The sequence below is a fragment of the Phyllobates terribilis genome, unplaced genomic scaffold (genome assembly GCF_046119375.1).
Source record: "Phyllobates terribilis strain yellow unplaced genomic scaffold, ASM4611937v1 Scaffold_5__5_contigs__length_657084704, whole genome shotgun sequence".
NCBI classification, from domain to species: Eukaryota; Metazoa; Chordata; class Amphibia; order Anura; family Dendrobatidae; genus Phyllobates; species Phyllobates terribilis.
The window spans coordinates 141,249,037-141,275,476 of record NW_027362765.1 but is presented as its reverse complement, the minus strand read 5'-3'; the positions used below and the strand labels follow the sequence as shown (position 1 = coordinate 141,275,476).

Sequence of the window (26,440 nt, the reverse complement as noted above, 5' to 3'; positions counted from 1 at the left end):
TCGGAGTTAAACAAATAGTTGTTCCCATCATCTCCCTTTTGCTCATAGTGGTTTGTAAAACTTCTAAAAGTTGCTTGCGCTTTGCAGACATCTCAGAAATCACGTGTTGCTGTAGCTGAGGGGGGGAGACGAGGAGGGTCCGGTTCACAGTCAACACTCCGCAGGGATGCACTAAACCTGGGACTGTCCTGCTCTCATTCATCACATATCTGAGCATGGACGGGGTCTTCTGGGCAACAGCAAAACTTGCGACTTTATCAGTTGTATTCTTCTCCGCCACATGGGCAGCGGTGAGTACTAGCAATGCCATGAGGTGGGATGAGGTTGGCAGAATAGTGGGTATAGGAGGATGGTGGAATATCCAGGTAGTTCTCCTGTCTGTTAGTGATATGGCTACATACAGTCGCAATCCATATAAAGTGTTGACTAAAATTTGTATGTTCTCCCCGTGATTGCGTGGGTTTCCTTCGGGTTCTCCAGTTTCCTCCCACACTCCAAAGATATACTATGGAAATTAAATAATGAGCCCCAATGGGGACAGTGATGATGATGTCTGTAAAGCGCTGTTTAATTAATGGCGCTATATAAGCAAGCATAATAAATAAGGTTGAAAGATTGGGGCCCATACCGTGTGCCATTTTGGTTGTTCTTAGAAGAGGAGGAAATTATACATTTTCATAGTGATCTGGCATTTCTTAATGGAAGGGAAGAAAGTGGACAAAAATGAGAGAGGTCGGAATCCAGGTAAAATGACGGCTTTGAATGATGACCCTATGAATCTAGATACATGGCCCTCAGCGAGGAGGGGGGGTTTTGCATTGGCCTTCGCTGTTGTAAGGAACAGGACAGAAGTCAGAGGTAAAATAGGTAAAAGTATTTGCTTGTTGACATTGAACTTCGAGGATTTATCATGCAGGGAGGTACCCGGTGGGGATGACTCATATTAGGTACCGATTAGCAGGTTTATCTTGACTTATTTGTGTATATACCATTGCTTCCAATTCTGAAGATAGCCAAAAAATAGGACTACACTTCCTTTCCTCCACCTCTAAGTTCCCACGGTGCAAAAACACAGCGGATTTTCAACTGAGTATTCGCCTGGGGAAATTCTGCTGCGGTTTACAGTTCCAGACTAATGCATTTTAAGAAATCCCATACACATGCTGCGAAATATCCCCAGCGTAAATTAACACAAGCTCCAGATTTGAGAGCCATATCATTTCAATTTACGCTCCGGTTGTAGATGCAAATTTCACCCTTTGCCGTGGATAGGAAGTCCGCCGGCCGTGATGATGCTACGTGAGAACGTAACCTAAGGGAACGCTCACACAAAGTTTTATCAAGGCAAAAAAAACAACTGGCATGGTTGTCAAGAGAATTCAATGTCATGAATCCATCAGTTTTTTTTATGAAGTTTTCAAATCTTTTTGAAGAGGTTTTTGAAGCAAGTGTTTTTCCCCAGTTTTTTTTTTTCAGCCTTTTGTCAGATTTGTATCAGATTCCAAAAGATCTAATTTTTGGTGGTGAGGTTTTCAAAACCCCGACTGGTAAAAAAAAAACCTTAATGTATGAATGTATGAACAGCAATGTGTATTACCCATTGATATAAATAGGAGGAGTATTCAAAGAATATTTAAAATGTTTTTTTTTATGTCAATTTTGATCTGCTGCAAAATCCATGTTTAAAAACGCACCTTAAAAAAATACTTAACACTGCAAAATCGGGTAATGTAAACTCTGCTAAAGAGCATGTCCTATTCTCATCCTTTATACTTAGAGTCTACGAGGATCCATTAAAACGGACGGAAAATTGAACACTTCCTTCCAACTTCAGTTTTTCATCCGTTTGTTAACTGATCCATTGCTAAGAGTCAATAGGAAAAAATGTTCAGTCTGCCTACTTTGGTTTTTAAAAACAGATGAGAAACAAATCGGATGCAACATGGAAGCGAAATGGAGGCAAACATAAAAGACATGAGAGAAAAGCTGTCCATTTTACAAGGATGGAAAAATGGAAACTGATGTGTGAGTGTAGAATTAGAGCCATCTGCTTCATAAAAAAACTTTTAGAAAATTGGGACCTCCATCAATTAATTTTGCGGCTACTGAGTGTCTGGAGGACCCAGCACTTCCAAGACAAGGCATTTATTTCACTGCAATGATTTGTTTCTCCAGTGGTGGCGCTGTAGAGAAATGATAGTCACTCAAAGGCTATGGTCACGCGACAGTAGATTCTCTCATCCTTGAGAATCAGATCCATTATGCTAATTACGCTCTGATCAGACTCTGATCCGAGTGTGAGCACAGTGTGAGAAGAAGTAGTACAAAATTTCTGGCTACCCATTGTGAAAGAAATTATAAAAAACAACAACCTAGAACAGAATCATTCACTTATTTAAGCGTAAAAAATAATATTCTTTATAGCTATTTCTAGTAAGTCTGTGCAATATACTGTATTATTATGAGTTGTCATTCAGCAGTCTCAGAATACCGGGTGAAAATGTGGCATGACAGGTCCCTGCAGCGGCTGTCACCGAGCTTTTCCATAGCATTTCTCAATAATACAATACTATAACTTGGCTGGAGTGATATTTAAGACTGTAGGATACTTGGGGACTCGTACATAAGAGCTGGATTGCCACCATAAATTAGTGAACGGAGCTGTAAAGTTCATAGACTGGCTGCTGACGGATCATTCTGGAGCCTAGTAAGGGCACATGGACTAGTTTGCACCCTATCTCCATTGCCTGTCTGAGACTCTGTGGGTATAGAAATCACTGATCTATTGTTCCAATGAGATTTTTGGATGGGAAGGGGTGTCACTAACATTGTGATGTGAAATGTGCCATGTACCTGCAGAACACAGACTGTCTGCGGTGTGAGCGAAAGAATCCAGATCTGGGTAACACTAGGCACGGTCTTCTGAGGGCAAATAACATGCAGACAACAAATATCTGCGGATCCAGCACCGCAGCCGATGGCTTTCGTAATGTTGAGGTATTTCAAAAAATGCCCATCGTGTAGTCATAATGATGCCAATCCTTACACTATAAGGACAAAAGTATTAGGACACCTGCACATTAAACCTACAGGAGCTTTTATAAAATCCCATTCTAAATCCATAGAATATGGAGTTGGTCCCTACTTTGCAACTATAAGAAAATTTTGGAAGTATCTGTGGGAATTTTTGCCCTTTCATTCAAAAGAGCATTTGTGAGGTCAGACACTGATGTTGGACGAGAGGCTAGGTAGGCAATGTCCATTCTTCATTCCAAAGGTGTTGGATGGGATTGAGGTCCGGGCTTTGTAAAATCCCCCAACCATATGGGCCTTGCTTTGTGAACTGAAGGGACAGTTATGGGGAACAGAAAAGGGCCTTCCCCAAGCGTTTCCCAGTTGGAAGCTACAATTGTTCAAAATGTCTTTGAATTCTGAAGATTAGGATTTCTCTTTACTGGAACTAAGAGACTGAGGACGACTCCTGAAAAACAAACCCATAGTATTATCCCTACTCCACCAAACTTTACGGTTGGCCCTGTAAGGTGCCCAGGGCAGTAGCCGTGGGCGAGCTGCTGTCACGCCAGGTGTGGGAAAGACATAGTGCAACACAGAGGGAAGAGGGAAAGGGAGCCCAGACTCTAGGGAAAGGGGGTAGTGGAGACCTCCTAGTCTCGTCTAGTGTCACCCTGTCTCAACTAACGTCCCTATATTGCCTCCTCAGCAATCACCGCATGCGTGCCTCGCCCTGTCTTTCCCTGGCGTATGGCTAAGGCTAGGGATGGGAGGAGATGAGCACTGGTCGATCTCCACTAAACTCTATAGACAACAAGGGTAGACAAACAGGGGAAGAATGCTTAGCTTTAGACGACTCCAGACAAATGCAAACTCAGCCTCAAGCTCCAGAGAAGACGATGTACTGCTCTTGCTAAGCTTTCATAAGTAGAAATGAATATAGCCGGCACCTCCCTCTCAGACACACCAGGTATATATACACCCAAGCCAAGAGCTAATTAGCAAGAGGGAGGTAGCCGCTGGGTCCTAGAGACAGCCAGCCTCTAAGAGATACACAAAATATAAAGTCCAGGCTCAACCAGTAGAGTGAAGGTGCCAGGAACTCAACAAGACTGTATAATATCTACTAAGGTTCTGGCACTCAAATAATAATAGAAAGTCAATGGATGTGTTTCAAACAGGTGAATGCTTTAATAGATTCTCCAAGACAAAGGTAGCTCAAAAAGATGCCCAACGTTTCAACCCCACCGGGGTTTTCATCAGGGGCTTCAAAAAAGCTATATGGCAGAATGTAGTACATTCCGTTTCGCAGGATCCTGGATTATTGCATGGTGTAAACCGGCAAATATAGTACAGTGTGCTCACAGTAGTGTAGTGTGGAAAATTCCAAGATTAGGAGAAATAGGGATTATGCCCTTACTTTATGTGATCTGTGCACCTGCGGGCAGTAAGCTATCCCTTTAAATGGAGGTAGGAGGTACACAGTAAAGAGGTGTGTACCTAAATGTGGTACTTGATCCTAGGGATAGCTGTATACCAGATGACAAGTGGATTGTAATCAGGGTAAAAGGTAAGCGTACCTGGCTGTGATCTGCTGGTCCTATACCGGTGGACCATAATAATGCTAGATACTATACAAGGGAGAAATACCACCACACCATGACCAGATATTACCAGCATATAGCAACCAAATAATTCCACATACAAGGGAGAACTACCGCCACACCGTTACCAGACTACATATTACCACCACATATTACAAGGAACAAATACTGGCACACTATGACTGGACTACATATTACCACCACATAGTGACCATATAATACCACATACAAGGGACAAATACCGGCACACCATTACTGGACTACATATTACCACCACATAGTGTTCACCGATTTGCAAATTACAAGTGTAAGAGAAAAAAAAGAGTATCACCGACTTAAACACTATATCATGGATAATTCATATAAAACATAACTTTTATTAGAGATTAATTAAAAATCCTTAATATAATATAAACAATTTACAAGGCCAAACAATAGTTGTCTCAAAAATAGCAGAGGGAGAATAAGTCCCTGGCCCCCATGTCCCTGGTTCCCATGTCCCTGGTCCCTGGCACCCATGTCCCTTGTCTCCATGTCCCTGGTCCCCGGCCCCCATGTCCCTGGTCCTCATGTCCCCATGTCTCTGGCCCCTGGTCCTCGTGTCCCTGGTCCCCATGTCCCTGTTGCTCAGTTTCCTGGCTCCCATGTCATTGGTCCTCGGCCCTATGTCCCTGGCCACCATGTCCCATGTCCTGGCCACCATGTCGCTTGCCATCATGCCCCTTGTCCCTAGTTCCTGGCCACCATGTCCCTTTCCCCCATGTCCCTGCCCACCATATCCCAGGTTCCTGGCCACCATTCCCAGATGTCCCTGGTGACCATGTCCCATGTCCCTGGCCATTGTGTCGCATCCATAGAAAAAGAGGGGAAGAAAAAATGGCCGACGGCCATGTTAACTACTGCGGTGCCGACTTCCTCGGACGCACATTCAGGTGAAACCAGCAGGCCCCCTCTATGTTCTGCTCAGTGGCCCGACAAAGACCCGGGCCCACCGGAGAATCGTTCAGTGTCCTGGTGCCCCAGTCTGACCCTGTATATGACAGTCCCTGTCATACCCTTACAGCACAATGCAGTCAGGCAGTTAAAGTTCTCCTGGCATTCACCAACCCAGACTGTTCAATGAGTCACCAGATAGAGAAGTGTGATCATCACTGCTCAGAACACGTTTCCACTTCTCGAGAATCCAGTGATGGCTGCTTTATACCACGCCATCTGACACTTGCATTGTGCTTGGTGATGTAAGGCTTGCATACAGCTGCTCCGCCATGGAAACCCATGTCATGAAGTTCCCGACGCACACTTTTTATGCTGATGTTAATACCAGAGGAGGTTTGCACTCTGCAGTTATGGAGTCAGCAGAGCGTTGGTGACTTTTCTGCCCTCTGCTCCTCAGCACTCGGTGACTCCGCTCTATAACGTTACGTGGTCTCCACTTCGTGGCCGAGTTGTTGTAATTACTTCCACTTTCCAATAATATCACTCACAGGTGATGGTGGAATATTTAGGATGGAAGAAATGTCATCATGACCTGACTCTTTACCAGTGACTCCTATTACAAAACTGTTCTTTAGAATAACCCATTTTTTCACCCATGTTAGTGCGGGGCGAGGGGTCGGATGGTACACACTTCTGGCAATAAGACTGAACAAAAAACCTGAGTTCAATAATTAAGACATGTAACTTTGTACTTTTGTCCATATAATTTATCAAGGTTAAAAAGACTTGCTCATAGGTCTAAAAGATCCACTCCCCTGTAAGCTGGCTTCAATAAATTACCCCTACTCATTTACACTTGTATTCAATAAATTGTCATTTAATAGGCAATGATATGCTCATTGCTTTCACAGGCCCCACATAATTATCTGTCCCTCTTCTTAAGGACCCACCATATTTATGGTTTGGGTCTTAATGGGCTCTGGTTTTCTACGAGAGAAGCCAAAGATCACAGTGGGCCACTTTACACGGGAGGAGCATAATACAAACTTTATACTGTATCATTGCTCTCCTATATCAAAAATCTCCCACAAATTGCCCAAAAAAAAGTATATTATGGAGTACAAGGTGGAATATGGAAGAGTTGAGACTCTAAGAGGCTACAATATTTCTAATGGCTACTACTGTTGTAACCCAAAGAAATAGTTACACTGACAGATTATAGCAAATAATGAGCTGTGAAAAGTAATGAAAAAAAGCACGAAAAAACAATGTTACCAGTCATGTCAAAAAACAGCTGTCATCCTATGATAATAATTGCTAAGGATGTATGTTCCAATGCATCTGCTTTTTCATACAGTGTATGTCGGCTAGTTGAAGTAGGGCATATATAAAAGAAAGAAATACTGCAGGATCTGACTACACAGGGTTAGTTTGTAGTCTGTTGCCATAGAAACAAATAGGTTTATTTGTCTTGGGATACAAGTCTGCAGTCACTCTATGGGAATCCTCACAGCGTGTGTACTGAGTGCTGTGAGGATTCTCCGGTGCTGGTGCTGGTGCCGGGAGAGGGTGGTCAGGTGACAATCAATATGTGATTTGCGTACTACCGGCCACATTTCAACTAAACATATCCGGCCTCGCTCAATTAATTTGTATTGTAATGTACATGTCTAGTCGGCATGTGACCACATGTATGCAAATCACATACTTGCGGTCACACGCCCACCCGTTCCTGGTGTTGGCACCTGAGTGTCTGCAGACCTATACCGTAAGGCCGGACAACCCCTTGAAGGGGGTATTTCCATCCCAGCAATCAGGGGTTTTTATAATGATAAGCAAACATGACCCTTTCTCTCATTGTCACAGGTGGATACTGATGATGTGATCACCAGAGATGAACAGATATTCCTGCTGTCTCAAGCAATGCGTCGCTGTCAGACTGAGATCATAGCTCACAAGTCCAAATGGAAACAGCAGTCTTCAAATGGTGAATAGTGCAGCCATTGTTTCTGCTGTCATATCTGCAGCTGCATGGCCCGATTCTGGAGAGGCACAAGCCACCAGTGGCATGTCCTCTGTCTTGCTCAGTGTTGAAGCTAAGTATCAGTGCACTTGTTCTGGTGGGTCTGGCCCACCCATGTATGGCATAGACAACCATTTGGCCAAAACTTCAGTTGACAATAACAGCCGGCATTGGTCAGCTGATTGGCAGAGAATTTCATGTCAAAAAGCAGGTATTATCCTATCATTTCTAAGGATGTATGTTCCAATACATCTGTTCCAGGTGCATATGTATCTGTATGTGCATCTGACATACACATACAGTGTATGTTGGCTAGTTGAAGTAGGGAATATGCAAAAGGAAGAAAGACTGCAGTATCTGACTACACAGGGTTTGCAGTCTGTTACCATAGAGACATATAGCTTTAATTGTCTTGGATACAAGTCTGCAGTCACTCTATGGGAATCCTCACAGCATGTGCACTGAGCGCTGTGAGGATTCTCCGGTGCTGGCACCGGTCATGTGACCGTGAATATGTGGTTTGCGTACTCCCGGCCACATTCTGACTAGACATATCCGGCATTACTCAATTAATTTGTAGTGTAATGTACACGTCTAGTCGGTACGTGACCACATTTATGCAACTCACATACTTGCAGTCACACGCTTACCCGTTCCTGGCGTCGGCACCAGAGTATTTGCAGACTTGTACCATAAGACAACCCCTCTAAGGGGGTATTTCCATTCCAGGAATTTATTGCCAATCCACAAGATATGCCATAAATATCTGATCAATGCAGGTCCCACCTATGTGACCCATATTTACATCCATGGAAGTTATAAAATTGCTGCTCATGTTTTCTAGAACAAGTTAGCTCAGTTACACTACAATTTGGAAGTTGCATTGCATTTTGTTCTTGCTTCTAGGATCTATTTGCTCTCCACAGTGGGATGGGATAATATGCTGGCCAGAGGGGTCACACCACCAGTTGTTATCCGTACCCTGCCCAGACTACATCTACGACTTCAATCACCAAGGTAATTATGTTCATCCAACTGTACTACAAGACCCATAGATCCTGATCCCATCCACAAATAATGATAATATAATTTGGTGCAGGGCGGTAGATGTGGGTGAGGTACTCGTCACTTACGCCCCGACACGTTACATAAAAGTGGGTGTCCTGGCTGGGTGTGTAGACTTGTGCTGTGAGGGTGCTACGCCCGTGTAGGCCACATGTAACCAATGACGCTGGTTTGCCAGGACCAGATGTTTCACAGTTCAAGAAGGAGACCACAATTCCCAAAAAACTTTTTTTACTGAACAGGACCTTGGTACAGGAGATAAGGGGCACATATCTTAATGAACGTTTCTTTCACAATACAAAGCATTTTCCACGCACAGATTCCTTCCTCTTTACTTAGTCTCTTCCTCTCTTTGACGTTCCTCTCGACTTCACCACAGTCCAGCTCGGTACTACAGTTCAGTTTGTAAGAGCCCTATGCTCAACCCGCAGTTCCGTGTGTTCTTTCTCCTCAAGGGACTAAGTTGCCATTATGGCCAGAACATAACTTCTCTGCTATTGACGCTCTAGAACGCCCGCCCGTGGCACACTCTCAGTCTTATGTACTCTGTCCCGTTTAGGCCTATTACCTCTGTGAGTTATAAACTCTGGGCCGTACTGTTAGGCCCAGGACCCATCTCCGATTCGATCACTCCTTACTCTCGGTCACTATTCTTTTACTCTCTGCTTGGATCTCGCTATCCTCTGCGTCTGTCTCCTCTCTTATTAGGGACAATCACGTCATGCAGCGCTGCTCACATTGGACCTTAGGTCCTCTCTCTGCGCACACTGGTCCCTTTCTGACTCTCTGACAGGAAACTTTCACTTCCCCTTCACACACCCACCCTCACTCTGGGCTAGTCCCAAACATTAACTCTCTCTGTCCCCACAGTCAAACTACACACATGAATAATACCGTTAATGCATCACACAGTTCACATTACACAACATAACAAGATACTTGTTATTCAAGGGGAATGTGAGCAATTTGTCCATCTCCTTACTCGAACAATAGGTATCGGTAAGGTAACATTGATTAGTTGATACACATAAGAATAGAAAATGTTACAATTTTGTCTTTTTGCCCCCTAAATTGGCTTCTGATTGGCAAAACTAAGGCATATCTCAGAGCCTCAGTGCTGTGGCGTCTTATGGGTTCAGTTGCAGATTAGGCTACAGAATAATATTACGCCTCTTTTATAATGCCAACATAAGAAGAAATATAATTAGGATATGACACACTCCTTGTTGTCTTTTCACCTCCTTCAATTTTGCCAGGATTTGCTCATCGAAGATGTGGATCACTGGGCATGTGGCTTCAAGTGCCAGGCACCAATAGGACTTGGGCCAATTACAGTGAATGTGTCACCTTGGTGAGCCCAGGGGAAAGGATCCAGGAGAAGGTACAGAACAAATTCTGGAAATCCAGTACTGGATTTACGATGTAGATCAGTAGACTCAAGCCTGTGGCTACAACAACGCCCAGCATGTCCTGACAGACACAAACTGGTTTAATGCTGGATTTGTAGAATAAGAATATCAAGTTTATTAACTGTGATTACTTTCTCTCCCTAGGAGGTGTTTGACCGGCTGCGGGTAATTTACACTATAGGATATTCGATTTCTTTGGTGACGCTCCTGATTGCTCTCTGCATCCTATGTTACTTCAAGTAAGATCTTAAAGTTTGCAATAAGTGTTACTAACCCTAACCCAATCAAAAATTTAAAGAGATTAACTGGAATATAAGTTGGTGTGCATGCTGCATATAGACACATGTTTACACTGGCCACTAAACAGACAAAACCTCAGATAAAAAGAAAATGAGCACATACCCTAGAGTAAATGAGTAAACAGCAATAGTGCATGAAAATAATATAGGGTGCCTAGTAAACAATTTTGATTAAAAAAAAGTTAAATCCATCCCACCACATCACGGTGACCCTATTCGGGACGGTCCTAACCTCTAGTATTAAAACATTACCATTTGTCAAGAGACGTACATGTGGATAAGGGCTGAGAGGCACTGAGACCCAGCTAATGGACACCCAGCCATGGGGAACTAGAAAAGCTCAAAGAAAAGGGAGGCCATCCCCTTATTTTCACAAAGTGTAAAAAAAAAAACTGAAACAAAAATGTAAAGAGATGAACTGGAATATAAGTTGGTGTGCATGAGGCGTATAGGCACATGTTCACACTGGCCACTAAACAGACAAACCCAAGATAAAAACATAAGCAAATTTGGCCTCCCTTTTCTTTGAGCTGGACATTATATTCATGTAGTTCCCCATGGTTGGGTGTTCATTAGCCAGGTCTTAGTCCTTCTCAGCCCTTATCCACATGTGCGTCTCTTGACAAATGGTAAGGTTTTAATACTAGAGTTTACGACCGTCCAAAATAGGGTCACCATGACATGGTGTGATGGCTTTAATGGGTTTTTTTGTTGTTTTTTTTATCAAAATTATATTAACTAAGCACCCTATATTTTCATGCAATATTGCTGTTTATTTATTTACTGCAGGGTTATTGGCTTATTATGTTTTTATCTTGGGTTTTGTCTTTAAATCTAACCCAATGTATCGGACTATAATAATAGTAACTACCTCTTAACATGAAGCTATCTTTTAATAATTCCATCAATAATAGTTTGGTTTCATCTAGGCTTTCTTTCACTCAGGGCAAAGCTACCCCCTAGCTTTCTACCTAAATTTCTTGGTGAAGGTAGAGTCACCTATTGGTGCCCATTGGCAGCTAACACGTGACACAGGTCTTGTCTAATACATCTAATTACACCCATGTGAAGGCACTTTCCCACCAAAATGTTTTATGACTTATCAATAAGGTAGGTGATAAAACACTTATCAGTGGAGATCAGTATTTCTCAAGATGCCTCTTAATGAGCCTCAGTCAAGGAAAATTGGTCCATGTGCACATAAATAATTGGCAGTGGTGTCATGCCTACCATGCATTGTATCAGGTTTTTTATTTTTTTATAGGCTCTAGGAAGAAGAAAGTTGTTAGAACATTCACATTTGTTTAATAGACTTTTAAGTGATATTTGGATTTTTTTTTGTCCCCATCTATTGTAAGGGCAGTCCTCCTCTTCTTTTTCCTTCACATCTTCCCAACAAAATTGTCTTCTAAAAAAAAAACACTTGATAGTATAGCCCAGGGGTCTCAAACTCGACTGGGTATATGGACTGCACATGAAAAAAATTGAATTTGGGGGGCCACATTCTTTGCAGGACAAAGTGACATTTTTAGTGATACCATTTTTTTTCTATACTCCTTTTGAACATTTTTGCCGTTTTTTTTAAAAATTTTATAGTTGTACTAATGACCCCATCCTGGTCCTTGTCTTGTAGTAATGTATCCCATCTTGTAGTAATGTTCCCCATCCTGGTCCTCTGCTTGTATTAATGTACTCCATCCTGGTCCTCATCTTGTAGTAACGTCCCCATCCTGGCCCTCTGCTTGTAGTAATGTACCCTATCCTGGTCCTCATCTTGTATCAATGTCCCATATCCTGGTCCCCATCTTGTAGTAACGCCCCATCCAGGTCCCCATCTTGTAGTAACGTCCCCATCCAGGTCCCCATCTTGTAGTAATGTCCCCATCCAGGTCCCCATATTGTAGGTATGTCCCCATCCAAGTCCCCATATTGTAGGTATGTCCCCATCTAGGTCCCCATATTGTAGGTATGTCCCCATCTTGTAGTAACGTCCCCATATTGTAGGTATGTCCCCATATTGTAGGTATGTCCCCATCCAGGTCCCCATATTGTAGGTATGTCCCACATCCAGGTCCCCATATTGTAGGTATGTCCCCATCCAGGTCCTCATATTGTAGGTATGTCCCCATCCAAATCCCCATATTGTAGGTATGTCCCCATCCAGGTCCCCATATTGTAGGTATGTCCCCATCCAACTCCCCATATTGTAGGTATGTCCCCATCCAGGTTCCCATATTGTAGTTATGCCCCCTATTGTGTCGTTCTTCACATATACATAAAAGAGAAAGAAAAAAGATTCTTCTCATATGTCCTCCGTTCCCACTGTGTCCTTTCTGCACATGCGGCCCACAGGCACCATGGACCCCTTGACGATCCCGGCCCGATGCAGGAGCCGCCGACAGCAGCGCTTTATTGTGCGTCCTTGCACAGCAATACCAATGCCGTCGGCCTATCAAAGGCCAGCAGCTGACATCTGTGAATGGCAGCGACGTCATACATTGCTGTGCCGGGACGCAGATGTCAGCTGCTGGCCTCTGATAGGCCGACGACTGGCATTGGGTGCGTCCAAGGGCACATTCAACTGAAATAAAGCGCTGCTGTTGGCGGCTTCTGCACCGGGCCAGGATTGTCAAGGGGTCTATGGTGCCTGCGGGCCGCGTGTTTGAGACCCCTGGTATAGCCACAAGATAATAAACCAGCAGTCTGGCCATTTTAGCTAAAGTTTGGCTTTATTTGGTTGAGTATATTTTACCTGCAGCAGCCTCAAAGTTGCCAATTATTGGCTCAGACGATGTCTAAGGATGAGTTGTTCTTTTACTATCTTGAAAGTTTTTTTGGCTTCAACAGTTGGTTCTCCTACTTATCGCCCCTTTGAGATAATGGAATGTCTCATACGGTCGAGTCGATGTATTATAAGAATGTGGTGGCCAATCATGGACTTCTGCAATATTGTCATTATGGAGTAGAACAGTTGTGTTCCAGGTTTCAGTCCAAAATGAATCTTATGTAAGATCTTGGTTTCTGTACGATAAACATAAACTGTGTGAATATGATTGCCTCCACTTATGCAGGCGATTGCACTGTACCCGAAATTACATCCATATCCATCTCTTTACATCCTTCATTTGCCGAGCTGGAAGCATATTTCTTAAAGATGCTGTACTATATTCAAAAGACGATGAAGGCATACCAGGGGATGAAGGGGTAGAGATTGGGGCTTCAAGGATAACAGAGGTCCACTGGGTGAGTCTTGTAAGCACCACGTTTTCATTATACATATTCTAAGGAGAAGACATTATTTGCCACAGTGGGTAGTATGGTGGAAGCAATTACTTGTCTGTAAGCTAAGCAATGTTCAGAAGATACATTAGGTTCCAGATATTTTCCTTCACAGTCGCATAATCCATGATATCTCGACTTGACTTACTTTATTAGAGGCTGTTCTTCATCTGTCACAGGCTGGATGTAAAGTGGCCGTCACTTTATTCCTTTATTTTCTGGCCACTAATCACTTCTGGATCCTGGTGGAAGGTCTCTACCTGCACAGTCTCATCTTCATGGCCTACCTGTCTGACCGTAGCTACTTTTGGGCACTCATCATCATTGGTTGGGGTGAGATTTTCTGATGAATCTTATTTTTGGTACTTATGATGGCCATTGTGTCATCTGCATGTACATGGAGATAGTTTCTCGTGACTCTTAGGGTTTTCTTTTTTCCAGGTCTCCCAGCAGTGTTTGTGTCTGTGTGGGCGAGTGTACGGGTGTCTCTAGCAGATACACAGTAAGTAAAAAGTACAACCTATTACCATTCATACATGTCATTTGGAGCCTAAAACACCAAGCCTTGTACCTAATATTTGTTTTAAAGTCACATTTCATTGGGCATTGGATGCCAGAAAGCACAATATGCTTTGCTGAATGCTGATGAAAGTTAATGATGCAACATAGACTTATTAGTCGATTAATGTTGGTCTGTAGGTTGATTTGTTGAAGGGTAGCATTTAAAACAAGTCTTCGTAACCTTGAGCCTATGGACCCAACATCTCATTACAGTTGGTTACTCTCAGACCATATTCTTCACCATACCGCCAAAGGGTTTAAAGAGGTTTTCCAGGCAGAGAGATTATTAAAGCATTGTAAAGCCTATCGGAAATGAAGAAACTTCATAATTTACTTGCTGTTAAAATTCTGCTGTGTCCCTGAGCGGTCACGTGTGATGTCACCTCCAGCTCCTTACTTCCTACTGCAGTCAGTTCAAAGCACAGAGATTTTCTGTCTGTGCTTTGAATGGCTTTGGCAGCAGCTCTGCAATGAGGTCTGAATGGTGATGTCATGGAGGGTTGTCCTGTGGCCCTCAGCAAGATTAGAGTGTCTGGGGATGTGCACAGGGAGGGAGAACACATTACAAGCTCTGCATAGAACAAGTACCGTATATTCCGGCGTATAAGACGACTTTTGAAGACTGAAAAATCTTCTGTCTAGTCTGGGGTCGTCTTATACGCCGGTAATGCTTTTGAACTTTCAGAAATTGACATGCGGGGATACTCTGGGGGTGTTAATAAGCTGCCGTGGCCGTATCCCTGCCATGTCGGAGTTAATATAAGGTGGAGGGAGTTAAAATACGGCGGCGGTAGGTCCAGACAGTCAGCGCTTCTGTGCTGAAACTGACACATCGCTGCGTATTCCCAGCTCCGGACACAGCGCAGGGCTTCTGTGCCGACAGCTTTCACTTGTCACAGAAGCGCTGCGCTGTGTCCGGAGCAGGGAAGTTCGCATCGCTTCTGTGACAATATATGAAAAGCCGGCAATTCAGCAGCGGCATAAGCCGGCACCCGACAATTTAGAATAGAAAGAATAGAGCTTCACACATAGATTAGATAGATAGAAACATGTCAGTCACATATATATGAAGTACAGTGACAGTGTTGCTTACTGTACTTGTCATTTAGTGTAAAGGATTTATTAAAACAAATATTAGTGTTTTCATGCACTGTCTCTTTAAAAAAGCCGGCCGGCAATTCAGCAGCGGTACCCGACAATTTAGAACAGAAAGATAGAGCATCACACATAGATTAGATAGATAGAAACATGTCAGTCACATGTATATGAAGTACAGTGACAGTGTTGGTTACTGTACTTGTCATCTAGTGTTAAAATAACGGATTTATTTAAAAAAAAATTGGCGTGGGGTTTCCCCTTAATTTTAGTCTCTAGCGGAGGTTAAGCAGACAGCTGGGGCAGATGTTTGAAGCCTGGGAAGGGGGTAATACCCACGGAGCTTCCCAGGCTACTAATATCAGCCCCCAGCTGAATACATAGCCTTTACTAGCTATTAAAATGGGGGACCCCCCAAAAAAAATGACGTGGGGTCCCCCCTAATTTAATAGCTAGCAAAGGCTAGGCAGACAGCTGGGGGCTGATATTAATAGCCCAGGAAGGGAGCCATGAATATTGGCCCCCTCCCAGGCTAGAAACACCAGCCGTCAGCCGCCCCAGAAATGGCGCATTCATAGGATGCGCCAATTCTGGCACTTAGCCTCGCTCTTCCACGCTGCCCTGGTGCGGTGGCAGGGAGTAATAGGGCTGGGGTTGATGTCAGCTTATAATGCCAGCTGACATCAAGCCCAGGTTAGTAATGGAGAGGCGTCTATAAGACACCCCCATTACTAACCCCATAGTAAAAGTTAAAAAAAACACAAACACCCAGAATAAAATCCTTTAATTGAAATAAACACACAATTCTTTATTGTTCTAAATTAAACCATACTTACAGTCACGCCCATTCCAGCTGAAGCCAACGATCTCCTGCAATAAAAGAAAAATAATAAAGCAACCTCATCCTTACCTTTCCATGGTTCCCAGGACGGGTCCACCTCTGCTACATCGAGATAACAGGCTGGACCGCAGCAGAACGCTGCCATCCAGCCTGTCATCCCGCAGACACTGAGAAGCGCAGGCATGCTTGCGCTCCTCAGTGTCTGGCTGTGACGGCATCCAGATGAGCAGACAATGAACTCAGCTCACCTCCTGGACGTCCGTCACTGACAGCGTGGGAAACTTCTACTGCGCATGCGGGGAGCAGGAGAATTTTCCCACGCTGTCAGTGACGTGCATGAGGTGAGCCGAGTTCATTGGACATGATCTCGGCTCATCTGGATGCCGTCACAGTCAGACACTGAGGAGCACAAGCATTCCTGCGCTTCTCAGTGTCTGCCGCATGGCAAGCTGAACGGCAGCGTTCTGCTGCGGTGCAGCCTGTCATGTGAATGTAGCAGAGCTGGACCGGTCCTGGGAACCATGGAGAGGTAAGGATGAGGTTGCTTTATTATTTTACTTTTATTGCAGGAGATCGTTGGCTTCAGCTGGAATGGGCGTGATGGTAAGTATGGTTTAATTTAGAACATTAAAAAATTGTGTCTTTATTTCAATTAATGGACTTTATTCTGGGTGTTTGTGTTTTTTTTAATTACTTTACTAGAAATTCATGGCGGTCATGTCTAATATTGGCGTGACCCCATGAATTTCGGGCTTAGGGCCAGCTGATAATGCCAAGCTGGCCTTAACCCCTTTATTACCCAGTGAGCCACCGCACCAGGGCCCTGGATGAGTTGGGTACAGCGCCAGAAGATGGCGCTTCCATGAACGCGCCATTTTCCGGGGTGGCTGCGGACTGCAATTTGCAGCGGGGGGGGGGGGGGGGCAGAAAGCTTGGGCCTCCCTGCGCTGCAGATTCCAGCTCCCACGTCTTTTTTTTTTAAATTATTTCATGAAATAATTAAAAAAAAAAGGGCTTCCCTATATTGTTGTGTCCGGCCAGGTACAAATAGGCAGCTGGTGGTTGGGGGCAGCCCGTTCCTGCCTGCTGTACCTGGCTGGACACAAAAATATGGCGAAGCCCACGTCAACATTTTTGGGAAAAATTAATTACACAATTAATAATAATTTAGGGACTGCATCTTTATTAACCCCTCAATTGTCATTTAGTGTTAAAATAAAGGATTTTTTAAAAAGAAAATTGGCGTGGGATCCACCATCATTATAGTCTCTAGCGGAGGTTAAGCAGACGGCTGGGGCAGATGTTTGAAGCCTGGGAAGGGGGTAATACCCACGGAGCTTCCCAGGCTACTAATATCAGCCCCCAGCTGAATACATAGCCTTTACTAGCTATTAGAATGGGGGACCCCCCCAAAAAATGACGTGGGGTCCCCCCTATTTTAATATGTTTATGAGTGACAGTTTTCCTGCTATATACCTGCATGTCATAAGAATTTAAATTAAAAAAGGACCATGTTAAATTCAAATCTGTTTTTTTTAAATTTTTACCGGTGTTTGGTATGCGTTGGAAAAGGGGTAGTCTTATACGGTGAATATATCCTAAACTCTATATTTTAACAGGAAAGTAGGGGGGTCGTCTTATACACCAGGTCGTCTTATACGCCGGAATATACGGTAATCTTATCAACTTGTGACGTTGTACCATCTTCATCATCTTTCTTTCTAGGTGTTGGGACCTCAGTGCTGGTCATATGAAGTGGATTTATCAAACACCAATTCTAGCAGCCACATTGGTGCGTTGAATATCTTTCCTCCATTCACAATGCACTCATAGATCCCTATCGAAATTATATTCTTGTCCAATCATACAGCTTATGTATATAGATGTGATCGTAGAGAACGTAAGGAATGTCACACCAATGAAAACTGATGGAATCGGACAACATAAATTATCCACATGTGACAAAGTAATCTCCTTCTTTCTAGGTCAATTTTATCTTGTTTCTGAATATCATCAGAGTCTTGGCCTCAAAACTCTGGGAAACCAACACAGGAAAACTAGACCCCCGACAACAATATGGGTGAGTATTAGCAACACATAACATCTGCATACTACATCAGTGTTAGGCTACATTCACACGAGTTTTTGGTGAGTTTTTTTTACAATGCGTATTTAAAAAAAAAAAATGCAAGTAACCTATTTTACTTAATGGGTGAAGAAAATCTGCAACATTAAAAACTCACTAAAAGCTCATTGTGGGAACGTAGCCTTACTGTCTATGTTGGTGTGTGTCAACTCCTTACAAGACAACCACAACAAGAGTGGTGCTGCTCTGTTGCAAGAGCAAAGCTGCCATGCTTTTCTAATTTTGCTCAATCCCTTTAAGACCCCAAAAAAGTTATAGGTTCATCTCTCTTCTTACAGGAAACTCCTCAAGTCAACATTAGTCCTAATGCCGCTCTTTGGTGTCCATTATGTTGTTTTCATGGCAATTCCTTACACAGAGGTGACCGGGCTGCTGTGGCAAATACAGATGCATTACGAGATGTTTTTTAACTCTTCGCAGGTAAATTTACGTCTTGTATAGTCAGTATTGCATCATAGCGTATTGCACATACAGTGGTGTGAAAAAGTGTTTGCCCCCTTCCTGATTTCTTATTCTTTTGCATGTTTGTCACACTTAAATGTTTCAGATCACAAAACAAATGTAAATAATAGACAAAGATAACTCAAGTAAACACGGAATGTAGTTTTTAAATGAAGGTCTTTGTTAATGGAAACCTGCAGGGACCTGTGTGAAAAAGTGATTGCCCCCCTTAAAACATAAATTAACTGTGGTTTATCACATCTTTGGGAAGCTGAGTTCAATTGCCCTAGCCACACACAGGCCTGATTACTGCCACACCTGTTCTCAATTAAGAAATCACTTAAATAGGATCAGCCTGACACAGTGAAGTAGACCAAAAGATCCTCAAAAGCTAGACATCATGCTGCGATCCAAAGAAATTCAGGAACAAATGAGAAACAAAGTAATTGAGATCTATCAGTCTGGAAAAAGTTATAAAGCCATTATCCAAAAATGGCAAAAACATGGAACTGTAGTGAACCTTCCCAGAAGTGGCCAGCCGACCAAAACTACCCCAAGAGCGCAGCGACAACTCATCCAATAGGTCAAAAAAGACCCTACAACAACATCCAAACAACTGCAGGCCTCACTTGCCTCAGTTAAGGTCAGAGTTCATAACTCCACCATAAAAAAAGAGACTGGGCAAAAATGTCAAGCATGGCAGAGTTTCAAGACAAAAAACACCGCTGAGCAAAAACATAACATAAAGGCTCGTCTCCATTTTGCCAGAAAACATCTTGATAATCGCCAAGACTTTTGGGAGAATACTCTGTGAACTGACGAGACAAAAGTTTAACTTTTTGGAAGGTGTAACACAGCATTTTAGAAAGGAAAATCATACCAACAATAAAATATGGTGGTGGTGGCAGAGTGATGGTCTGGGGCTGTTTTGCTGCTTCAGGACCTGGAAGACTTGCTGTGGTAAATCGAATCTTGAATTCTGCTGTCTACCAAAATCCTGAAGGAGAATATCCGGCCATCAGTCTTAATAATAATAATAATAATAATAATAATAAATCTTTATTTTTATAGGTCTTAAAAAACAAAAATTAAGACTTTGGAGTAGCCTAGTCAAAGCCCTGACCTTAATCTGATTGAGATGCTAGAGCATGACGTTAAAAAGGCGGTTCATGCTCGGAAACCCTTCAATGTGGCTGAATTACAACAATTTTGCAAAGATGAGTGGGCCAAAATTCCTCCAGAGCGTTGTAAAAGACTCATTGTCAGTTATCGGAAACGCTTGATTGCAGTTGTTGCTGCTAAGGATGGCCCAACCAGTTATTAGGTTTAGGGGGCAATCACTTTTTCACACAGAGCCCTGTAGGTTTGGATTTCTTTTCCCCTTAATAATAAAGACCTTCATTTAAAAACTGCATTTTGGGTTTACTTGTGTTATCTTTGTCCAATATTTAAATTTGTTTTGTGATCTTAAATATTTAAGTGTGATAAACATGCAAAAGAATAAGAAATCAGGAAGGGGGCAAACACTTTTTTCACACCACTGTAGTTATGGGATGGTAAAGATGATCCATTTCCAGAAATTATGGAATCCAGTATGACAAGTCCTATTCAAATGAAATATATACTTAATAATTAGTTAAAATCCACTTCTTAGACACAGGCTTGTGAATTTCAGTCCTCTACAGCCCTAGTGGACAGCATTGCTTATGTTACATACACTGCACATCACTTACATTTCTTTTTCCTCTGTAGGGATTCTTCGTGGCCATTATCTACTGTTTCTGCAATGGAGAGGTAATAAAGCATTGCACCAATAACTAGGCATAAAAGGAACTCATAATTAGTCTATCAGCACCTTGACATTACCCAGCTTTGTAGAAGTCAGCACTGAAATACTGTCAGGGCAGCTCCTTAGGCGCAAAATAGTGTCACATTGTCTCTTAGGGGCTATGGACCCCTTATGGAAATTTACACAGATTGCAAAGGGTATGTCAGACACTGGAATTTTCAGTTCTCATTGCATCCAGATAGATTTCTTGATGAATATGGGAGTAGATCCCTTTATTGCAAAACCAGAAATACTCCGGTGTGCATGATTCCCTAGGCTGGCCATACACATCCTGTGGCTGACAGCTCTCGCTCTTTTAAACTCCGCTAGAAGTACGCCCTGTTAGACACTTTTGGCTGCTTATTAGCAAATATGCATACTCTTTATTAAAGAGCCAATAATTTGGGTTTACAGCTCTTATGCAGATCAATGAGTCTACTTGGTTACAGTCTACAAACAAAACTGTAGGTAAGAGCAGAGGTACTGGGGGAAAACGCCCCTGCAGAATCAGACAGGGTTTTGGTTGTAGTTTAGAGCTCTTAGGTTTGCATAAAACCTGAATAGACAAAATGGCAAAGTTACCAATCGTAGTTTCTTTATTTTTGCATCTTAAAAGGGAATCTGTCAGCAGGATTTCATACACAAACTATTTATATGCGCATGTAGCGCTTTCAAAGGCCAGTCCAGCAATATACAGGTGCTTCTCACTAAATTAGAATATCATCAAAAAGTTAATTTATTTCAGTTCTTCAATACAAAAAGTGAAACTCATATATTATATAGACTCATTACAAACAGAGTGATCTATTTCAAGTGTTTATTTCTGTTGATGTTGATGATTATGGCTTACAGCCAATGAAAACACAAAAGTCATTATCTCAGTAAATTAGAATATTTTATAACAACAGCTTAAAAAATGTTTTTAAAATCTGAAATGTTGGCCTACTGAAATGTATGTTCAGTAAATGCACTCAGTACTTGGTCGGGGCTCCTTTTGCATCAATTACTGCATCGATGCGGCGTGGCATGGAGGCGATCAGCCTGTGGCACTGCTGAGGTGTTATGGAAGCCCAGGTTGCTTTGATAGCAGCCTTCAGCTCGTCTGTATTGTTGGGTCTGGTGTCTCTCATCCTCCTCTTGACAATACCCCATAGATCCTCTATAATAGATTCTCTATGGGGTTAAGGTCAGGCGAGTTTGCTGGCCAATCAAGCACAGTGATACTGTTGTTTATAAACCAGGTATTGGTACTTTTGGCAGTGTGGACAGGTGCCAAGTCCTGCTGGAGAATGACATTTCCCTCTCCAAAAGCTTGTCGGCAGAGGGAAGCATGAAGTGCTCTAAAATTTCCTGGTAGACGGCTGCGCTGACTTTGGTCTTGATAAAACACAGTGGACCTACACCAGCAGATGACATGGCTCCCCAAACCATCACTGATTGTGGAAACTTCACACTAGACCTCAAGCAGCTTGGATTGTGGCCTCTCCACTCTTCCTCCAGACTCTGGGACCTTGATTTCCAAATGAAATGCAAAATTTACTTTCATCTGAAAACACCACCTTGGACCACTGAGCAACAGTCCAGGTCTTTTTCTCCTTGGCCCAGGTAAGACGCTTCTGGCGTTGTCTATTGGTCATGAGTGGCTTGACACTATGAATGCGACACTTGTAGCCCATGTCCTGGATATGTCTGTGTGTGGTGGCTCTTGAAGCAATGACTCCAGCAGCAGTCCACTACTTGTGAATCTCCCCCAAATTTTTGAATGGCCTTTTCTTAATACTTTCAAGGTTGCGGTTATCCTGGTTGGTTGTGCACCTTTTTCTACCACACTTTTTCCTTCCACTCACCTTTCCATTAATATGCTTGGATACAGCACTCTGTGAACCGCCAGCTTCTTTAGCAATGGCCTTTTGTGGCTTACCCTCCTTGTGGAGTGTGTCAGTGACTACAGATGTCCAGAAGGCAAAGTCAGCAGTCTTCCCCATGATTGTGGAGCCTACTGAAACAGACTAGGGGACTTTTTAAAATGCTTTGGAAACCTTTGCAGATGTTTTTTAATTATTCTAATTTACTGAGATAATGACTTTTGTGTTTTCATTGGCTGTAAGCCATAATCATCAACATTAACAGAAATAAACACTTGAAATAGATCACTCTGTTTGTAATGACTCTATATATGAGTTTCACTTTTTGTATTGAAGATCTGAAATAAATGAACTTTCTTTTTGATGATATTCTAATTTAGTGAGAACCACCTGTATTTACATGGCCAGTCTGTTCCTCCATTACTGAGAAATCAGCAAATGAAATGAGATGCAAATGAGGCTGAAGAGCCATTTGTACATTTGAAGCCTCTGTCACTCCAGCTCTATTCCCCACCCAGCGCCGCTTCCTTCTGCTTGACTGACAGCCTCTATACTGTGTGACTTCAAGCAAAGCAGGAGGAGGCAGCGCTGGGTGGAGAATAGAGCTGGAGTGACAGAAGCTTTAGATCTACAAATAGCTCTTCAGCCTCATTTACATATCAATTCACACGCCGATTTCTCAGCAATGGACGGGACATGTAAAGGTATTGCTGGACTTGTCTTTGCAAGACCTACAAGCACATATAAATAGTTTGGGGTGTGAAATCCTGCTGACAGATTCCCTTTACATTTAGAGACATAAAAATGGGTTGCAAATGTGGACAAACTCATTAAAATTGATCTTAGATCAATGCATTATGCAGGAGAGCTGCACCCATACCAAACTCACATTACCAAGCACAGATTGGGTCTCACAATACACATCTTGCACATATCTACAACTGTTCCTTCCTCTCTTGCCAGGTACAAGCAGAAGTGCGAAAGATCTGGCTCCGCCGGAGCTTATCTATGGATCTCAAGCAGAAATCCCGTATAACCAGTACGGGAGGCAGTTGTCACTACGGAGGGGTTTTGTCCCATACCACAAACAGCGTATGTCTAAGTATGGCAAGCAGAAGCAAGCAGTTACCAGCACCCGTGCAGTCTACCTCCTACCTGCCAGGATACTTCTCAAATATATCACCCTCTGATAGCAACCCACTGCAAAGGGGCACCGATAAAGCTTGTGGACTCTCATAGGTATACGGCTACAATGAGTGGGTCAAAGGGATCTGAACTTTAGCACTTATGGATCTAGGTCTGAGCTGATCTGGTAAAAGATGAGGCACTGTGATCAATATTATGCTGGATGTGGCTTCAAGCATTTTTCACATTCGTCTTGTAATAAGCGTTCCAGAAGAAAGCAAAAAAAGTGACTTATTAACTATTTCCCTAATAATGTAATAATGTCAGAGATAAATGGGTTTTACAGTTTCGAGTACCCATTATGAATTATTCAGTGATGGTACTTTGGTGCTAATAGAGGGGATGCCCTCATTTATTAGCCAGATATGAACAACATTTCTCACTTTGTAGGGCCTCACATGTCTGCATATTATACGGACAATTAAACACTTTAATCCATCGGTTACTACTAGAGTTGGTGCGAAATGATTCTCGTGCCATTCTATCGGCTATGACAGTGGTCCGTGGCCGCTGAACAGGAGCGGGAATAACGCATCTTACTTGTAGGCATCCACAGCTCCGCATGATTAGCCGGTCTGGCATGGATGGGATGGGGACATGGGATGTCGTTCCAGGCTGGCTGATCAAATCATGGATGTCGACAGGTAAAAGGTGATATTCCCGCTCCTGTGCAGCAGCCACGGATTGCTATCGTGACTGATAGAATAGGACTGGCGACTTGATTGGCACCAACCCTGGATACTAGCCATAACACAAGGGAATTATGCAAAGATGTAAAGAGATTCAGCCATTGCATTCGCAGGGATGGAAGATTAATCATTTATCAGACCCATTCACAATCTTTTATTTGCAAGGTCCTGAACATGGAATAGCTGATGACGTGTATATTATTCCCATAAAGGCTGATTGCTTGATATACCTTTATGTATGTATATGCCGCATATAGCTGTTACTATATAAACATTTTTCTTACAATGCTATGTGAAGATTAATAGAGCGGGACAGAGAAACAAGTGGGACTGTATGTGTCATGGGTTTTTAATTGTACAAGGTCATCACATCAGGTCACAGAAGTATATACAATTTGCATAGGAGTGTAAGGACCAATTATAACCCCCCAACCCTTACTAAAATATGTAGCATTGACTTTTTTTTCTCATTTATGGCACCTGTTCAGGGCTGTGAAGTCAGAGTCACTGACGGTAGAAAATGGACCGGCTCCTAAAAGACATACTAAATTGGTACAGTAGTTCAATGCAGTTTGTGCTGTAAATTTTTTTATAAGAATTTGGGAAAGTTATGAAATGTCCTATAAATGTCTGTTCTGTTCCTGATCTAAGGATCTCGGCTTTTAGGTGAGATTAATCTGTGCTACACTTTATGTACCCGCTCAGTAGTGAGGCAGGGCTGTGGAGTCGGAGTCAGGGAAATTGAGGAGTTGGAGCTTTGGCTTACAGACTCCACAGCCCTTTGTTCTACCAATAGGTGGGTTTGCAAATTTATTAGACAATAGCGATAATCTGAATCTAATCTTAAATCTTCTCCCTTTCTGCATTGGAATAATAGGAGAGGAGTTATTTATATAGATGTCTGTGGTGCGAGAGAGGGATAGGGACTGCGTTAGAACAAATTTTCCTTTTAATCATAGTTTATGATTGAGAACAATTACATGAAAAGAAAAAGTTAAAATGAAAACCATCTATGTACAGAAAAAAAACAAACATTCTAAACACGCAAATTGAAGACTGAAGAATTCTCAAAGATGGCTGACACTTGAGATGCTCCAGCTTTGTGTATTGTACGAAGCACAGGATACAACTGGGAATTTCAGCATATACTGCTCTACACATAGAAGCATAAGGATACAGGACCATCCTCTTGTGGGCTTGTAAATGTTGTCACTATGCAAAGTCATATTGTCTTACAATTCCTGGAGGAGTAGATGTATTTGACCAACATTCAGTTTGGGATGTCAGGTCCACCAAAAGCAAGCAAAAATAAACAAAAACGAGAACAAAGACACACAACTCTAGTGACACCAGGTAACTCCTGACAGGGAACTCAACTGTCCCATCTGCTCTTCTTGCGCTTGGGAGGATCCGGTACAGCAAAGGTTTCACCTTTTCCATCATCTCGGGATCCTTCTTTACGACTGTCTCCATCTCGTGAGCCCTCTCTTCTGCTTTCTCCTCCATCCCGGGAGCTCTCTCTTCGACTGTCTCCAAAGCTGTCTCTTCGGTTGTCTTCCCTGTCTCGTGAGCTCTCTCTCCTTCCTTCGCTATCCCGAGAACTCTCCCTTCGGCCATCACTGTCTCTTCTTCCATCGCCCCCATTACGGCTTTCACTGTGTCGGCTACTGCTGGAATGCCGATGTCCATCTCCATGGCGGTGTCCATCTCGTTCACTATGGCGGTGTCCATCTCCATGCCGCTGGCTGTCCCCATGTCTCCCCCTACTTTCACCATATTTATCTCTGCTTCCACCACTTTCCCTGCTGCTGCTGCTACTACTGCTGCTGCTACTAGACCCCTCTTTACTACTCTGCTGGCTGGCAACAAGGTAGCTAGGATTATCCATGGGTGTATAAGCAACTGGGATACTACTAAGTGTTCCACTGCTGGTAAAGCCAGGCAACGCTTTGGACATGGGTGGCATCAGTTCTGATGGTGTTGAATGAGTCTGTGGTGAAGAACTGGGAACTGAACTTAAGCTGCCCGCACTTGTCCAAGCTCCAGAATTGATGGTCGATGTTCCTGTCTTCTGTGTGCTCAAGCTGGCAGCAACAAAATGATTTTTATACTGAGACTGTGAAGGCAATGAAAATACAGTTAATATATTAAAGACATCAACA

General features: G+C 42.9%; 2 protein-coding genes across 3 annotated transcripts in view; one reads left to right on the top strand and one right to left on the bottom strand.

Moving 5' to 3' along the window:
• The first annotated feature begins 138 nt into the window (after positions 1 to 138).
• On the top strand, positions 139 to 26,391 carry LOC141272409 (parathyroid hormone/parathyroid hormone-related peptide receptor-like). The gene is made up of 13 exons (XM_073683098.1): positions 139 to 290; positions 7,419 to 7,539; positions 8,482 to 8,592; positions 9,897 to 10,021; positions 10,194 to 10,288; positions 13,420 to 13,591; positions 13,807 to 13,960; positions 14,069 to 14,129; positions 17,850 to 17,916; positions 18,110 to 18,204; positions 18,549 to 18,690; positions 20,464 to 20,505; positions 23,368 to 26,391. Exons 1-13 carry the CDS (start codon positions 216 to 218, stop codon positions 23,641 to 23,643), a joined length of 1,536 nt encoding a protein of 511 aa, XP_073539199.1. The 5' UTR covers positions 139 to 215; the 3' UTR covers positions 23,644 to 26,391.
• The window catches only part of DDX42 (DEAD-box helicase 42), a 23,850-nt gene continuing 22,619 nt past the window's right edge, over positions 25,210 to 26,440 (bottom strand). For both annotated transcript variants that reach the window (XM_073683096.1, XM_073683097.1), the window contains exon 18: positions 25,210 to 26,394. In XM_073683096.1, the coding sequence (XP_073539197.1) occupies positions 25,651 to 26,394 (744 nt within the window). In that variant the 3' untranslated portion in view covers positions 25,210 to 25,650. The remainder of the gene's footprint in view (positions 26,395 to 26,440) is intronic.

Coding starts and splice junctions, on each gene's coding strand:
- LOC141272409 (XM_073683098.1), top strand. CDS start 216: ATGGACGGGGTCTTCTGGGCAACAGCAAAACTTGCGACTTTATCAGTT. Junction 10,022..10,193: donor GGGAAAGGATCCAGGAGAAG/GTACAGAACAAA, acceptor TTCTCTCCCTAG/GAGGTGTTTGACCGGCTGCG. Junction 13,592..13,806: donor GGATAACAGAGGTCCACTGG/GTGAGTCTTGTA, acceptor CATCTGTCACAG/GCTGGATGTAAAGTGGCCGT.